At 37.3% G+C, this 18,888-nt stretch overlaps 1 protein-coding gene across 9 annotated transcripts in view; it reads left to right on the forward strand.

Annotated features, from left to right (window-relative positions):
• ELAVL4 (ELAV like RNA binding protein 4) overlaps nucleotides 1-18,213 on the forward strand; it is a 133,042-nt gene extending 114,829 nt beyond the window's left edge. For 6 of the 9 annotated variants that reach the window (XM_020788096.3, XM_020788098.3, XM_020788095.3 and 3 more), the window contains exons 4-7: nucleotides 4,731-4,884; nucleotides 6,425-6,650; nucleotides 8,684-8,722; nucleotides 15,467-18,213. In XM_020788096.3, coding sequence (XP_020643755.2) covers nucleotides 4,731-4,884; nucleotides 6,425-6,650; nucleotides 8,684-8,722; nucleotides 15,467-15,794 — 747 coding nt within the window. In that variant the 3' untranslated portion in view covers nucleotides 15,795-18,213. The remainder of the gene's footprint in view (nucleotides 1-4,730; nucleotides 4,885-6,424; nucleotides 6,651-8,683; nucleotides 8,723-15,466) is intronic. The other 3 variants (XM_078392862.1, XM_020788097.3, XM_078392864.1) reach the window with 1 other exon arrangement.
• Nucleotides 18,214-18,888: the final 675 nt, after the last annotated feature.

Below are 18,888 nucleotides of genomic sequence, written 5' to 3' on the forward strand. Positions count from 1 at the left end.
TTGTTTGTATAATATTTTATTTTCAGTCACCTCCTGAGTACTCTGTGTCCTTTTCTGTGCTGCATTTGTAACTAAACTACTCAGCAGCTTTCTGCCTTCCCTACTTCCTCATTTGAAGGTTTGTTTATTTGCTTTTTCCTTTAACTTCAGTACTTAAGTATCCTCATACAACTGCACACTTCCACTGTTAAATTGTATGTGGGCAATTGTAGAGGAGGGTACTTTAGCAGTATAACTAATGTTTAAGCGCCCCTGTATTAGAAATGTGTCCTTTAGATCCCATGATTTTCCTTTGTACAAATTCTCCCATAATACAATTGAATAGAGTCACAGAGGTGCCCATACCGTAATATCGTAAATGTAGATTTTCCATGTATATGAAGACCAAACCATATACAGCTTGTTTTTAAGCCACCAACCTGTGAGTTGGGACTGACTGTTTTCTCACCACCATCCCTTTCCCATCCATTACTCTACCTTTACTTTCAAGTAATGCATGCAGGAATTGTGTCATCTGCGATCACAGTTAATCATGGCAGTAGTTTAAAAGCAAATGTGAAAGGATGAGGTGTTGCCTGCATACATTAATTGATAGTAAGGGGAAAGAGTAATGGATGGGAATAGAACAGCAGTGATCCTTGCTCTGGAATCATTCAGACATGTGAATTATGGTGTATTTTGCAAAATAACTGCTTAGACTTTTGATGTTCTCTACTTTTAGACTGTGAAGTACCTTTCCATGCAATTTTTCTGTTAAAAAGTTTTTGAGACGTTTAGTAGTCTGAAGCTTTAAATGAGAAAGTGGCTTCACCACAAACCATGAAAAGATCAGCACAGGTGGGACTCTTTCAGACCTGTCAGTTAAGCAATTAACAGCACCAAGCTTATGTTTCGCAAAAAAATGACCTTCCCATACGATCTGAAGCTTACTGTGTTTGACAACAGGGTACAAAACTAGCAATTGATTCCCCACATTAAAATAATGCTGTTTTGCCTTTCCATATCCACCCTCCCCGCCCCCAGGCCTGAACATCAAACCTGACTTGCCTACATCATAGAAACACCTCCTGCAGACAAGCCCCTTGTCTTTACAAAATGTTTCACAGCTAATCAGATGGGAAAAAGCTCGTTCAAATTGTTCCAGCTTGAAAAAATAGAACCACCACCACCACCCCAGCAGCAGAGGGAAAAAGTTTCTTAGGGAGCAAAAAGCGCTGGACCAATTTGAATCATGCAGTCACTTAAAAACCCTTCAATTTCACTCGTTTTATAAGCAGAGCATATCCCATGGTATTTGACCCATGGAGTTGCATTCTTAGTTACACTGTGAGGGGGAAAGGGAGGAACTTTTCAAAAAACTATCTTTGTACAGTAATTGATAAGAGAATAGGAGATGAGTGCCAGATATATTTTCTGCATTTAAGGTGCAGACCTATGCACACTTTTCCTGCATTTCAGGTAGTCCTTTGCACACTTGACTAGAATGTATACCCCACTGAACTCAGTGAATATTACTTTTAAGTAAACATAAATAGGATTTTATTGATAGGATTAAAATGTCTTTGTGTATAGTATGATCCTGTTTGTTTCTTGACACATTTTTGTCAGGATGGTGTAACACTTTTTAAAAATAATAGAAATTCATTTTCTCTGTTGGTTTCAGCATGTAAGAAACAAGGCTCAGTGACTATAAAGAATTTGTGAGCGAAACTGTTGCATGGATTTCAGGAAAACGTCTTGTCATGTCTGTATAATACATTGAAATCTACAGCATAGCACAATGAGCAGAAGAGAGCAATATATGCTAGTTAGCTGAACTGTAGCAAAACATCATGAAGCATTAATGATGTAAGAGTTAAAAATAAAGCTCTCTTTACTGAAATACGCATACATATTTTGGCTGAGCTAGAGGTGCATGCCATGCCATGAGGTGGCACAAAGAAGGTTAATGAAAGAAGGGAGAGATCCCCTTCACATAGATATTGCTCTCTTTTTAGATATGGACGGTGGCTATTTTCCAACTTCCAACCCCATTTCTTGTTGCTTTTTAATGTGCCATAGCAGTTAAAAAGAACTTCAGTATATAATTTGTTTAAAGTTGAGTTTTCATCTTTTTTATTTATTTATTTAACTTGTATACTGCCCCGCTTAGTGACATCCAACAGTTCACAACATAGATTGACAGACCCCTCACCCATCCCCCAAACACTGCTGACCCACTCATTTAAAAAAAACACCTAGATTTAAAAATTAAAAGTTCACAACAGCAGGACATGTGTTGTTGAACACTAATTTATGAGGTTCTGACTTTAGTAATTTCCTAAAAGTCAGGAGGGGCAGAGCCTGGTGCACCTTAGAAGGAAATTTATTTCACCATTTGAACTTTGTATATAATAGTCAGGATGCAGTCCTTTCACACTTAACTGGGAGCAAACAACACTAAGTGCTGATATATCTGAGCATGTACATAGAATTCTTATCTGGACCAGGTAATAGTGATACAAATGTTTCTTAGATAGCTCTACCATATATATAGACCAAAATTCTGTTACTCAGCATACCCTGTTTCCTCGAAAATAAGCCCTAGTATGATTTTTCAGGATGCTCGTAATATAAGTCCTACCCCCCCCCAAAAAAGGCCCCAGTTAAGTGAAACCCTGCCCTCCACCATTGTGCAACAACCAGAAGAAGATGACATGACTATATCTGAATAAATGTAGATTGTTGTACATGAAAAAAAAATCCCTGAAAATAAGCCCTACTGCATTTTTGGAGCAAAAATTAATATAAGACCCTGTCTTATTTTCGGGGAAACACGATAGTAAATCGCACACAAAAATCAATGGAAATTTAGTGAGTCAAACCAGCCACAGAAAAAGCTCTCATATTCTCACCAGTCACACTTGAAGATATTAACACTCCTAGGGGCTTACATTACAATTTTTAATATTTGTCTCAAATATATAATGATACTTTAGAAATTAAGCATGTCTGACCACTGACTATCAAATTGTGGTTTCAGGTTCCTTGCAGTGTTGATCTAGAAGGTGCTTATCTTTTAAAAATAAAGGCCACGGAGGCAAATACTAGTGATTCACTACAGTTTTATGTAGTGATTCAATATTTGTTTTTAGAAATGCAGAACATATATATCTGTCAATTGTATTTTGAAGATGAGGATGCTGTTTATCATTTTAGCAAGTAAAACCCCTCCATGCCTACTGTTGTATAAACGAAGTACAGCAGTTTAACAATAAAACTTTTCTTGAAATGCTTTTTGTTAGTTGAAATCACAATGCTTCAGAAAGTTGCTTGGTTTTGACATCCCTACCTTGCTGTATGGCAAAAATGATAATGTATTGCACTTTTGGAAGATGCTTGTAATGCTGGGAATCATTTTGGAAGAATGTCATTTTGAAATATGGAGTGATTTTTAAAAGTGTTAGTTAAGTACAGAAATGATATCGCCAGGTTACATACAAATCTCTATTTAAATTATCATAAATATTAAAAATTGCAGTTACTGAACTAGAAGTTGAATAAGTCAAAATATTACTGTTCTTGACTCGTATGTGCTAGATTTAGAAACTTCTAACTGATGAAAGGCAGGAATGGTAGGCACTTTTTTATGTCAAAGACTGTATTTCCTCAGGATTATTCTGCCAAGGGCTGAGTGGCAGTGGACAGGTCCAAAGGCAGGAGTAGTTGAAGCCACAATCAGAAGCAGGCAAGCCAGCCCATTTTATTGCGAGCCATCTGGGGTCCCCCCTCACCAGAAGAAGGCTGACATAAAAATGAAAAAAACAAAAACAAAAACAAGCACAGTTTTAAATATATACAATATGTATTTATCACATTTCTACAGTGCCATTGCGCTGAAATACAGTGTCCACGGTGACTTAAGAAATACCATTTTTGAAAAGCTGGAAGCAGATTGAGAGTACATTAAAAGCCAATTAGATGACAAAACCATTAAAATCATCACAATAATTAAAAATATTTAAATCTTCATAAAGACCAGGAATGAAAATAATTTTAAAAGGCGAGTTTGAAGAGATGGGTTATTACACCTTGCTCAAAGTAGCAAGAGTAAGAACTGATCACAGCATATGCCACCCACCCATGTGGGGAATGGAAAGATCATTCTTGCAGTGCCTTTCCCTTTGACCTTCATGATTTAAAGGGTAGTTTAAACTGAATTCCAAATGGTTTTGAGTTTTAAGTAATACATTTTACTGTGCAGACTATTCTGTAGTAAGAGACACAGCAGATCTTGGCAGTTTAGTACAAAAACATGAAGAGAAAATATCTCTCTGCAGAGAACATTTATTAGTTATCAACATTAAAACAGAACTGTCCGGAAGCTACACATGATACGTAGATTCACATTGTGCTAGACACCCACAGTCCATGAGGATAAATGCACAAAGTTGGTGTGTGGGAGGCTGTACGTGAATCTGCCATCATCTCTCATTGTTTTTATTCCTTTATTTAGAGACCTTAGTTTTATATCTGCTTTTAAATTATTTCCAGATTTCCTTTTTTCCTCAACATTTTTCTACTTCTCATTTGTTATTGTACGAGTTGGTAGAATCAGGTGAGGGGGTTATTTTAAACAGACTGGGCATAACTCAGGAAGTTGAAAACATGCTATTAACTCTGTTCTTTTTGTAAATGTTTTTGTGTAAATTGTAATGTGTTACTTGATCATATGTTCTTTAACTCCGTAGGTTTCCTATGCTCGTCCAAGTTCAGCATCAATCAGAGATGCTAACCTGTATGTCAGCGGCCTTCCAAAAACGATGACCCAGAAAGAGCTCGAACAGCTTTTCTCGCAATATGGGCGCATCATCACCTCACGAATTCTGGTTGATCAAGTCACAGGTTGAAAAAGATTTTCTTAGTTTACCTACTTCTAAACTTGAATGTGTTCCTTGGGTCCTTTTTTTAATTAATTGAACTATGGAAAGATCCAGTGGTACCCTTGGCCTAAATCTCACTGCTGCCTTTAGAATCTACAATTCTTCCTTTCTTTTACAGTCACATGGGTCTGAGAAATATGTTCTAGAGGTTTAGGAAACCTCTTTTTGGTGTTACAGGGGCTACAGCATAACCTAGAGGGAATGATATTTCTAGTTTTGTTGGTAATTATGGGATGGCAAAGTAAATCACTGAATCTTGACCTTTTACATTGATATTGTACCAAGTGTATGATGAAATGCTGTCTCAACTGTCTGTGTAGCTAGCTAGCTTAAATGTTCGTATGCACACACAGTTGCATTTATATAATACTTTTCCTCCAGTGGTCTCGAGGTTCTTACTTTATCCTTGCAACAAGCTTAAGAGAAAGGTTAAGCTAAGATACTGTGATTGGCTCAGAGTCTTTGAGTTTACAGCTGAATGGGGATTTTTGATCAGGTCTCCCGAATTCCACTTCATCACTGACCACCACATCCCATACATGTATAGATGAGTTATGGATCTCAGATGGGAATAAGGGCTTAGTAATGATCTGCCAAAAATCTCGTATGGCATATTAATGAATTTGATTATTTTGCTTCAATGCCAGGCTGAAACCAGCTGGCTTTTGTTAAAAGAGGTTCAGGAATAATTGATATCTTTATTTATGCGTAGAGTATGGTTATAATGTCATGTGATCAGGGGGCTGGAAACCAAGCCTTATGAGGAAAGACTAAAAGATTTAGCATGTTTAGAGTTGAGAAAAGAAGACTGTGGGGAGATATGATAGCACTTTTCAAATACTTGAAGGAGTGTCATACAGAGGGCGGAAGGATCTGTTCTCAATTGTCCCTAAGTGCAGGACACACAACAGTGGGTTCAAGTTATAGGAAGCCAGGTTTCAGTTGAATATCAGGAAATTCTTCCTAACTATTAGAGCAGTGCAGCAATGGAACCAATTACCTTGAGATGTGGTGAGTTCTCCAACACTGGAGGAATTCAAGAGAAATCTAGACACCCAACTGGCAGATATCCTTTCATTTGCATTCCTGCGTTGAGCTGGGAGTTGAATTCCATGGCCTTATAGGCCCTTTCCAACTTCATTATTCTGTGATTCTAAAACTTAGTTCTTTGTGTAGTTGAACTGTCTGTTTATAAGATCACGAATAGTCTTCATTTAGGAGGAATTACTAAGAAATAATTCCTGTGTTACTCTTACGTAGAGTAAATCTATTGAAAATAAAGAAGACTCAAGTTAGTTCATACAGACAAACCCTAGTTGTTTCTTTGGTTCTACTCCAACTAGGCCTTTGGTTCTACTCCAACTAGGCCTAACATTATTTTTAGCTCTGGTACTACAGTAGTTTCACTGAGGACCAGTGTGTATGTTCAGTTATATTTTCTTTGTGTTATGTAAACTATTGAAGCTTCTTTCCTCCTTCTTTGCTGAACCTTCTTTTCTCAGGTGTTTCTCGTGGTGTGGGATTTATTCGTTTTGATAAGAGAATAGAGGCAGAAGAAGCCATAAAGGGACTTAACGGCCAGAAGCCTAGTGGTGCTACAGAACCGATTACTGTGAAGTTTGCTAATAACCCCAGTCAAAAAACAAGCCAAGCTCTCCTTTCTCAACTGTATCAGTCTCCCAACAGACGTTATCCTGGACCTCTCCATCACCAGGCACAGAGATTCAGGTAACTGTCTCCAGAGAATTTATATTGTATTGTTTATCATCATTTGGGGCAAGAGCTTTGCTTTTTAGAAAAAGACTCCTAAGATAATTATCCTATTATAGACAAACTATCTAGTACTTTGGTTGTTTGGTGACGAATCCAAGGAAGTGAAAGAATAATTTAAATAACATTACTCCACCTTAAAAAAAAACCACTCAATTTTGCACTGTTTTTAATTTGTATTTGCAGTATTACCATTCAAATATATAAAAAAAATATGAGCTTGAAGCTGTTGTGCCCCAGGATGTGATTATCTGCTAGCTGTCAGTTGTTAACCGAGATGGAATAGCAGACGCCAGACTAGACTTTATTTGCACCTAACAGACAATGCACATTGTCAGATTTGACAGTACGGATAATCTGTTAAATGTTTTTTATACTCTCCAAAATTGCTGCTTTGCAACTTTATAGGAGGAATTTTTCTTCCCAGGGACTACATTGTAAAAATTACTGTTTCACTAGTTTATTAAATACATTTGAAAATAGCTTTTCAGTCAGTGATGTTGTGTGTCTTATGTATCGGCAGTACCCAGCAACACTTGAGTTATTGTTACTTTGACTGTAATATCGAAGAACTCCTATAAAATATTGAGAACATTGCACAGTATTTAAAATATTTACTGAACAAGTCTTGTTTGTTTGATGGAACTTCGATTAATGTTACTTGAAATTTATTTATTTATTTATGTTTCCATTTCACTGACCCAAATCCAATTTATGCTGCAGAGGCTTCTACCAATAAAATTTAAGTTATATTAATTAAAAGCTTCCCATTCCATTTTAGGTTCCAAGGCTACTGAAGCCTCTCTTTTGCCATGGGGAAGCCTTCCACAGTCTTAGGACAGTAGGCTTTAATTGCAAAAAAAAACCCGCCGCTATATTGCTGGTGGTGGTCCTGGTCCGGGTGGTATCGATGTGGCATCCAGTTTTGGTTATTTAAGGCTCCTCCCTATCCTGAGGTTCCCAAAGGCTTCCCCAGAGCAAAAGGGAGCAATAAGAAAGGATAAGAAGCTTTTAATTAATTTAAATTAAATTTTACTAATGGAAGCTGATGACATCACTAGCTTCCGCAGCATACATTTACACTGACAGGATTTTTCCTTTTACAGTAGTACCTCAGTTTATGTACGCTTCGGTTTACATAATTTCTGGTTTATGAACAGAAGTCCGTTGAAAATAATGCCTCGGTTTCCTTCCCCCCCTCCCTGAAGGAAGTTTCCCCATGCCTGGAGGTTTGTAGCGCCACTGCCGTTGCTATGGCAATCCCTGATTCATTTTACAAAATTTCTGCATTACGTAACGTTCCGGAGAATGTATTAATTTCGTAAACCGAGGTACTACTGTATATCAATTTTAGCAGATCTACTTTTCCTTATCTCCTGACAGCTTGTACACTAGGAAGAAAAAGTTATTTGCGTAATTCATTAATATGAAAATTATATATTGCATTACATTTTCTACAAGTTAAGAAAGCCAGGAATATTGTTACCTAACTGTTCTTTGAGTTAAGGTGCCTCATCTTTAATGATTTGATATGCAAAATACTGAAATAATATGCTCTGACAGTCTTCTAGGAATCAAAGTTACTACTTCCATTACAAAAGAAGAAAATGTGGGGAAACTTGTTTGCTATATAATTCTGCTTACAGGTTCAATTTTAGTGAAAAGATAGTTAAAGAATATTAATTGCTGCAATTTCATGTTCATATTGGTGTGGCAAAAGTAGATTCGTAATATAATTCATCTGTGGTAAATCATTGTTTAAGATGGTGGAGTGTTACCTTTATTCATTTACCAGCACATCTGAAAAAAGACATTCAACTCTTGTGGAAATAGAAATAATGCTATAGCTGCTGATTGATTAGACCAGTGGCTGTACAGGGGATGATGTTGAGAATTCCTTCTATGAAAATGGAGCGTTAATAATGAAAGTTCCATTGAGCAATCTTGCCATCTGTGAGACATTAACCCAGAGACCCTCCTTCTCTTTTCAGGCTGGACAATTTGCTTAATATGGCCTATGGCGTAAAGAGGTAATTAGAATTCCACAGATTGCCAGATGTCCATGTTGGCACAGATTGGTGCTATAATTTTTTTTAATTCGCTAACTTTATTTTTTTATTATTCCTTCCTTTTTTCCCACCAGCATGCCAAATGTTTTCTGTCTTTTCGTTTGGACTTCAGTTGCTTTTCTTTCACACCATCCACAAACTCAAGCACACAGAAGTGTGTGGATTTTTGTAGTTGTTTCACTTTTCTTTTGTTACAGGTATTCTCAGATGGTTTAGGTGCAACAGCTACATGCATTATGGCTACCAAAGGATTCTTCTAATATGTTTTGAGTTTCACTTAGTATTGTAGTATAAAGCTGTCACTGAAAATATGCCTAAAATTCAGTATTGGCTTTTTTAAAAATAAGAGAGCCCATAGCTTTTCCTCTCTGCTTGCCTTTCTTGAACCACTGTAACTGTGTGCACCTTAATCAGATGGGAGTTTTCTTTGTTACAGGTTTAAAAGGTGTTCCCAATAATTTGGAGCTTGTTGTTTGTTTTTACTTTTAAGATTTGCTTGTTCTAATTTTGTTTTCATAGCTTGATTACTGGATAATTGAAAGTATTCTTAAGATGGCCTAAAATGTTACATGAATATGACTTCCTTGTGAACAACCTGCATTTATTAACATAGATATTAAAGAAAATATAAAACTATTTTATATCTGCACTGTTAAGAAATGTTATCTAATGAGTGTCGGCCTTCTCATTATGCTGCACTATATAGTATGTACACAGCTGTAGCCACATCTCTGAAGTGTTGACAAAGCTTCTTATACCATGTTTTGTATTTTGTTTCATGTCTATAGTAAGTGCACAGAACACACTCGAGATATTTCTTATAAAGTAACCGGTGTTAGGTTTATCCTCTGAAACAATAGAAACCAGGGATGAAAAGAAAACTTGCTAAATTCTCAGTCTTGCTAATTTAGGCTATTTCAATGTCCAGGCAAGAACAAAACAAGGAACTCTTCCTCTTACTCATGTCTCTGCAATCTGTGTAAAATGTCTCTTAGCATCTATGGGAAGCAAAGCACACAGAAACGCAGCATAGAAAATCTGATTGTTAAGAAAGATGCCAGCAACTTACCTAGTGTTTCACATGCTTAAATCAGCAGTTTTCCTCATTCTGAAAAGTTCACAGAATTTGCAGATTGCACAGTTTTGTTAAAATAAACAAGAGGCAAGAAGAAAATTGTTTCAGTTCCTCGTGTTTGTTTGTAAGGGCAACAACAAGGAAGGGTTTACAATAAAATGGAGCAGCCATGTTCCCTGACACACAGATATAGGCAGTATGAATACCATTGTCTTTCTCAGCTTTTTAAAATCCGTGCTTTGACAGAAGAAGCATTTTAGTAGTTCAATTATATTTTCTGAGATTTATGTGGCATGGTTTTTCTTGAAGATGTTCTCCTCTAGATTCAGAATATCGATGTTGCCATTCAATAAAGTTTTTTTTTTTTTACATATTTGATTTTCTTCCATGAACCATTCACTAATTGCAGAATAGCCCATGGAGCCCATGGCATTGTAGTAATATAAAATACAGAACTCTTATATCTCTCTGCTTCTGGAGATGGATTGTCCAGATTAGCTGTGCTAGTACTTGGCAGTACCATGTATTCATAGACACCTTTCATCCAGAACAGGAGAGTTCCTTTTGCCTCCAGTTTTGGAATAAAATTGCCTACTTTGCTCAGTCCATGAGCTATGTTAGTAAGGCAACCACTGTATGGCAGCTTAAAGTAGAAGCTGGGTTTACTTATATCATTTGATGCCATCTTATCAGATATAGTATCTTTCTGAAGTAGAGGTCATCTGTAATCTCCAGTATTAGTTTTACAGTCGGGTCTCTACTTAAGAACTTAATCCGCATTGGAAGGTGGTTCTCAAGTTGAAAAGTTCTTATGTTGAATCTGCATTTCCCATAGGAATGCATTGAAAACCATTTAATCCGTATCTGCTCTTTTCCATCCATAGAAACTACAGTGGAACCTCTACTTAAGAACTTAATCCATTTTGGAAGGGTGTTCTTAAGTTGAAACGTTCTTAAGTTGAAGCAAAATTTCCCATAGGAATGGACTGAAAACCAATTAATCCGTTCTGGCTGTTTTTTTGTTATGTAGAGGTGCGTTCGTACATTGAAGCATTAATTCCCATAGGAACTAATGCAAAGCTGGTTAATACATACTCTACCACTAGGGGGAGAATTTTTTTTAACCTAAGATGACCTAAGGTTAAAAAAGCAGGAAAGGTTTTTTTTCCTGTTCTTATCTTGGATTTCTGTTCTCAAGTAGAAGCAAAATTTAGCAAATGGAGCTGTTCTTAAATTGGATTGTTCTTAAGTAGGGAAATTCTTAAATAGAGACCCCACTGTATAGTGTTGAATATAAAGAACTTGCAAACAGAATATTCTGTGTAGCTGTTGCATCATCTGATGGTGTTGCATGCCGTCCAAGGTCAGTAAAACTTTTTGAAATGTTATCATCTCTTTCTTGAAAGCATTCCTGCAAATAAAATACCTGGCAAAATCTTAACCTTAAGTGAATGAATTGAGAACTATTTTATTACACTCACTGTAATTTTACTTCTTTGTGGTCTCTGTGGATTCGCACACATGTTCCAGCACTTGCACAGCATATTCCAGAAACTTCCTAACTTAGAAGCTACATTTTACTGAGAGCTCTGCCCCTCTTCAGTGCACATGCTGTAATAATCTCTCTCCATTTCCCTCAGTTCCTTTTTGTTTACTATGCTGACAGAGCACGTTTAGAAACCTCACCTACCTCATTCGTGTTGTTTTCCCCTTGTACTTGTGTCATTTTCTGTTGTCACCATTTGTTCTTCTCTGAAAAGGGGAGGAGAATGAGTTAGTCATCATTGTCATCATTTTTCTCAGTAAGGCCTCTGCCTTCATCAGCCCATGACCCCCAGCCATCTATTCAAGAAGTGTTTCAAGTGCCGATCCAAGATACCTTTATCGGCCAGACACACTGAGTGCTTCTTCTGCCTTGGTGAGACCCATAATATCCAGGCTTGCAAGCAGTGCCTTGCCTCATCCCAGCAGGGTTGTAAAAAAATAAAGTGCAGATAACAGAGAGAAGGGACTGGAAACGAAGCCCTATGAGGAAAGACTAAAAGACCTGGGCATGTTTGGCCTTGAGAAAAGAAGACTGAGGGGAGATGTGATAGCACTTTTCGGATATTTGAAAGGCAGTCATACAGAGGAGGGGCAGGATCTGTTCTCTGCCGCCCCAGAATGGAGAATGTATAATAATAGGCTCAATATTAGGAAAATCCTCTTAACATCAGAGGAGTACAACAATGGAACAAACCTTTGCCTCAGCAAGTGGGGAATGCTCCAACACTGGAGGCATTCAAGAAGACATTGGACAACCTTATGTCAGATCTGCTTTGATTTGTATTCCTGCACTGAGCAAGGGGGTGAAGTCAATAGCTTTATATGCCCCTTCCAGCTCCATTATTCTATAATTCCATAGGCACTTCTTCACACTGACGACATCTGTACAGTCTTTCTCAACTGCATCAAATTCAAAACCAAGCAGATCATGCTAGATCCATGACATCTACTGCAAAGTCTAAGAGACTTTCAGAGGATTTAGTATCCAAACTCCAGAAGAAAAAAGGAAGGAAGTGTAAGGATGATCCAAAACGCTCATCTTCCCCAACATGGTTGTCTTTGCCAACACAACTTCCAATATCTCAGCTGCTCACTGAGACCTTCACCTGGAACAAAGACATAATGATCCCCTCTTTGTAGCAAGAAAATGATTCATTGCTGATGCCGGGACAAGACAGATCTACCAGGTAACAGCTCTCGCTATCAGAAGGAGAGATCCATAAGTCACTACCATTTGTGGCTAGCCTGATCATCTTGGTTCTGTTACAGCCAGTGGATTCAAGAATCATGATACAGATCCCAATCCTGGTCCAGAAACCATTCAACATCTTTTTACACCTCCTACCCTTTACATTATGGACACTCACACCCACTCCTTTCTATTCCTTCCCTGACGGTTACAGACCTACATCTTCAGGCAGGCTTTTAATAACTACAGTTGAGTCGCTGGATGCTGGGGTTTTGTTCTTCTAAATGTGGTTTTAAAGTTTTGAAATGCTTTTAATTATTATTATTTAATTAATTGATTGAGTTTTACTTATTATTGCAAGTTTACTTTTTTTAATCTTATAATTTACTGTGATTTTAATGTGACTTGTTTTAAAATTGTGATCTGACATGAGCCCCCTCAAAGGGAGAAAGGTGCCCTACAGATGAAAGAAATAAACCAGGGAGGATAATCATCTCTCCACACTATGTACCAGTCTCCATCATATGATTGGGTCCAAAGGTCTCCAGTAGATTGCTACCATAGGTCCATTGTGAGGACCCATGGTAGCAATCATGATCCTGCCAAGATTGGGACCCATAAATTAAGCAGATCATGATCTCCTTTGCCTCGGTACCACCCACCACATACTTTGATTACTGTAACTGGACCTCCTCCAGACACTAAGTCCGTTCCATAACATCCTCAATAACAACGTTGCTAACTGGTCTCTCACAGCCACCTTCAACCACAGTGTACTCATGTCTTGTGCCTCCTTGTTCAACTCAAATCCAGCCAGCTGCATCAAGCTCAACTGTGTCTATTTCAAATGTACCATCCCTCCAGCCTTGCCCAGGTGACACAAAGCAATTGAGTACTGGTTTCAGTACTCACCATTTTGCTTCTAACGGCACAAATACTAATATCAACATCAACCACCCCAACCATCACTACACAAGCCTTGCCACCATGGGCATGCCCCTCCACTGAACAATGCATCCAAACAAATTGTCTCTCTACCAAGATACTCTACCAAGATGGTATCTGCCGTAGAATTAGAAACACGAAAGCTTCAAGAACAGGTCTCAGATCTAGTATTCAAAAGAGTCCAGACACCCCCAGTGGTTGTTGGCTAGTTAGCAATCTTGATGTAAATTTCAAGATATGGGAGGAAGGGCCTTCATCACAGACTAACTTGTTTGCTTGTATGTTTGCATGCTAACTACTCAGAGGGGCTTGTTTTTCCCAGGCTAGAGAAACTCTGCCCTTGTTTCTTTCCTTCTCCTCCTCATGCATTTGAGAGACTCCATTTTGTCTCAGTTCCTTCAGATGCTCACAACTCTTGTTTGTCCGTTATGGATGTAACACAAAAGGATGTCAGGTCTTCACCTCAGAGACTCTCCAAATGGAGCTCTTCAGCCATGGCACTTTGTTATGACTTGGTAAAGAGACAGCTTCCAAACAGCTCACTTCAGTAGAATGTCAGGTCAAAAACAAAAGAAAACTGCAGTGGACCCTCGACTTACAGACGGCTCCACTTACAGAATTTTTGAGTTACAGACTTCTCTGGCCACAAAATTTAGGTTTAACTTGCAGCCGGAGAATCAACCTACAGACCAGGAAAAAAAAAACGGAACAAAAATGGACGGTTACGGGATTAATCGGTTTTCAATGCATTGTAGGTCAATGGAGACTCGACCTACAGACTTTTCGACCTGCAGCCACCGTTCCAATATGGATTAATTACGTAAGTCGAGGGTCCACTGTAAAGAAGACAAAAAAGTTGCAGTAGCTTAAGGGCTTAAGTGCTGCTGTATTTTAATGTGAGCATTCATGGACAAATCCACTTCCTTGTGGTACCACAACATTTTTGTTTTCTTTTTATTTATTTATTTGTTTTGTTTTGTTTTTCACGTGATTCACTGTAATGGTATTAGTCAGGGACACTGATGTCTGTCAAGTAGGTAGCAAAGTCACAGTGTTCCACATTCATCAATCACTGTAGAATTGATACAAGAACACCTCTGGACTCCCAATTTTGGCAAAGCTGCTTTGACATCTGTCCAACAGAAACATTTGCCCTCCTCTACAGGTAAGTCTGCTAATCCTCTGTGTGTGTGAGTCCACAGAGAACATGAAGAAGAAGGACAGATGGTTTACCTGTAACTGCGTTTTTTCAAGTGGTCATCTGCATCACTCGTACAACACACTCCCCTCCTCTCTAGATGGCCCACTGTTTTGGTGGGTAAGAATTGCCCTTCTACTTTGGTGAAGGGAGACCAGGAGAGTGTGCACATGAGAATGGTGGAACTCGAGCCAGAACTCAGTGTTCTAAGCTACATAGTTACATGTAAGCAATATGTCCTTATGTACAAACAGCACACACACGTTTCAGTGTGCCATTTCACACAGAGGAATACAGTATTTAGTCCTTTTTTTCACAATAAGTATTTCCCCCATATCATATAGTGAGGAATAAATAGTGTGACAATTCTATCTAGTATCATATATAAGCTATCAGCAGAAAAGAACTGGTTGCTGTAGAATGACTCAGACAAAGCATTACTATATTACTGTATTAAGAAGGATTCCTTGAATGAGATGAAACATAGTTTGCTTCAGTCTCCAAGGGGAGTGCCTTCACATACCCAGTCCAAATTGGTTATATTCAATGAATGAGCTGTTCTCTTAAAGGCGTTTTTGATAGTGGCTGCTGCAGTTTCTCATGCATTCTTCACTGTTGAGTTTAACAGGTTTTTTTTATGGTGAGGCACTGTGGAATTTGATTTCAGTGTTGGTTTCATGCAGTGTATTGTTTGAAAATTAATCTCCAGTTTAGTCCTTCTTTTCTCTCCTCCTTTCTTTGTTAATCTAATAGGTTTTCTCCAATCACTATTGATGGGATGACAAGTCTTGTGGGAATGAATATTCCTGGCCACACAGGGACTGGATGGTGCATCTTTGTCTACAACCTGTCACCTGACTCAGATGAAAGTGTGCTCTGGCAGCTCTTTGGGCCCTTTGGAGCAGTCAATAATGTCAAGGTGATTCGCGATTTCAATACCAACAAGTGCAAAGGATTTGGCTTTGTTACCATGACCAATTACGATGAAGCTGCCATGGCGATTGCCAGCCTTAATGGATACCGCTTAGGAGACAGAGTATTGCAAGTTTCCTTTAAAACCAACAAAACCCATAAATCCTGAATTTCATATCCTTATTAATTAATATTATAAATATATATATATATATAAATATATATACGAACACAAAAACTCTTTAAGGCTTATACTCAACCATGGACTTTTATAAGCCAGTGTTGCCTAAGTATTACAACATTGGATATCCTGTGAACAGGAAAAGATTTTATAATGCTTAGAAAAAACCTTTGATGCATTGAATGTTCTTTCATAGCTGTCGTTGTTGAATATAATATACATAGATAACAATGTGCAGGGATTTTTACCCGGCCAGCTAGTTTTACTACCTTCCTTGAAGGTGGGTCTTTTTAAGATGACCATTCACTCATTTGAAAAAACAAACAAAAAGAAAAACCTAAAAGCATTTTTACAAACTAATGGGATAGCAGATTTTGCCTTTTTTTTCCCAAAGTGTTTTATCCAACCAGATTGGTAAACCCCCAGCATAAATTAAAGAGGAATAATAAAAAATGCAAAATAAAAAAACATAGCTTTGCAACTTTTTTTATTTTTCCTTTTTTCTTTTATATCATGTGAACTAAACAGTCTTCTGTTAGGGATAGGGTAGAAGGGGGGATACCTGATGACATAACCGTTTAAATAACATTAACAATGTTGCCAAAGAGGTGGTCTCTTTGCTGAAAATGGGTTTCAAGAAAAATCTATTTTTATAAAATATAAAGAATTTTTACAAGAGAATCTGGATTTGAGAAAAAATATTTTGACTGGCTAATTTAGGGGAAATTGACAACTTTGTCATGTTCATACTGCACTGGTAACTTTTTAGAGATCAAGATGTGTGTTTTAAACTGGATTAAGTAGATTGTTTTTTGAAGGATGGGCTACAAACAGATGATCTTCGTATCTTTTCATAGCATGTAATAAAAATATTAAATACAGGAAAGGAGAGTGTTCTTCCCAGGCACACAGTTACCCACAGTCAAAACCCAAAAGCAAGGAGATGAGTTGCAGGATGGTTTTTCTTTACGTCATCAGTATGGGATATCAGCAGAACAAAAGTTTTGGGGGAAAATTAATTTTTATCAAAAACTTCCTTTGTTCAAGCAGTAGGTGCTACAAAATTATTTACATATCTTAGTATCATAGTTAAATGTAATGTGTTTAGAGGGGGAAAGTACATTTGCTTTAAATTTGTTAAGAATTTTCAGATTCACTTTCTAGCCCATACTGTTATAAATTGGGCTGTGTTGGCACATTTGAAACACTCTTTATGTTGCTTGAAACACGTATTTATTTAATTGCTGATGTGACGCATATGCCAAAATCAAATATTGCTAGTTTGGCTAGTCTACTTATTTGTTTACTTAAACTATGGGAAGAAGCATATTATTGTGTCATTTTGTTGTGTGTGTATGTGTATATATAATATAAATATATATATATATATATAAAGTTATTTTTTGTTAACTTATTCTAAGTTGTAACACTTTGCTAGTTTTGTTTGTATATGTCTTAAAATGTTTTCTTATGATACTTAAGTGGCAAGAGGTATCAAGGTAACCTGTGTAGAAATATTGTTTGATATATTGTCATGTTTGTTGTGAATATTTTTTTTCTTACTGCACAGTAGAAAAAAAACTGGGTCTTTATTTTAATGTAATTCAGATTGGGGGAAACAGAGCTAAGGGAACAAAATGACTGAGGGAGTGCTCTCCCATGTCCAGTGCACTGATACTTTTCGTATGTTTGTGCTTTGTATGGTTATATATTTAAAACAAAAAAGGTCATGCTCTTCCCTGAGTACTAGAACAGTTACTCGCTATGCATAATCTAGTTGATAGTTAAATTTGCTATTGCTTTTCTTGTCTTGTTATATAAAATCTTTTCAATACCAGTTTAGTCTTAATGGTAATAAAACGTTATGGTTCTTTATAACTTATGCTTATTTTGTGTATTTTTTCCCATGCTTATACCCACAAACTGCATGTAAATCCAAGTACTGTTGAATTTAGGGTTTTTTCCCCCACTCTGAGGAAACAGACCTTTTCTAGTAGGCTAATAATTCAGCAACGAAAGCTACTTCCAAGATTTCATCACTTCATTTACATTTTAAATTGATTTTTTTATTTCAAACCAATGGGGGGGAAGTGCCCTCAGTGTTAGGAAAAACCTTTGTACATTATCTGCTGTGAACGAGCACAGTTTGCTAGGAAAGTTTTGATGTAGGGAAGGCAAGTCAAAATCTTTTCTCTACGATGTGTTTTACTATCTGAAATTTTAAAAAAAACCTCTTTCTTAGACCAGGCAGTTGTATATTTTAGTTATAATGTATGCCTTCATGTTTAACTTTCTAGTTTAGATCATTTCTGAGGGAAATACTGTAAATGTTTTTTCATAATCTTGTTGTGTTTGAATTATTTGTAATTAAATTGTCCAGACAATAAATGAAAGTGTGTAGAATGGCTATGGACTTGCCATATTTTTAAATGTGTTCAAATGTTTTGTTAACTACAGCAGCGTTTTAGATCAAAATAGCTCCTGTATATCAACACAAATGGCCAGAATGCTGTTGGGCATTTATGCTGGCATAACTCTAATTGCGTAAATGGCACTGGCAAATTGCCATTGATTGACAAATAGTCACTCACATTTCTAGTCATGCACCAGTTGCACAACTTGGTGCATAACTTAATGTGAGTGAAAACCCATAAATTAGCCTCTCAGTTTTGTGCAGTTACAAGTTTTCTTGCCTTTATATATCAATAGTTTCCATGCTGTTAATTCTCCATATTGTTCAGCTGTAGTGTTGAAAACCAACCTTCATTCTTTTTCCTTTCATACATTTAACAGTACATTAACTAGTCCATTTGCCAATCAGTGGGCTATTGTGGTACAGTGGAGAAATATCAATTTGTCAACAATTGTGTCTGTAGCTGTCAATGCAGCTACAAATCTTTGTGATATGGTTGGGGCTTCTCTGGGAAGAAGGGCTTTTATCTAGTTCTAGTTTATTATTATACGGTCATAGATCCGAAAATACAAAAATAAGCACATTGGAGCCAGACCTGCCTGTGCTTCTGGAGGCAAGTATAACCCACTGTGCACAGCTGGGACCATTCAGTCAGAGGCTTTATTGGCA

The sequence above is a fragment of the Pogona vitticeps genome, chromosome 4, assembly GCF_051106095.1.
Source record: "Pogona vitticeps strain Pit_001003342236 chromosome 4, PviZW2.1, whole genome shotgun sequence".
Classification (NCBI taxonomy): Eukaryota; Metazoa; Chordata; class Lepidosauria; order Squamata; family Agamidae; genus Pogona; species Pogona vitticeps.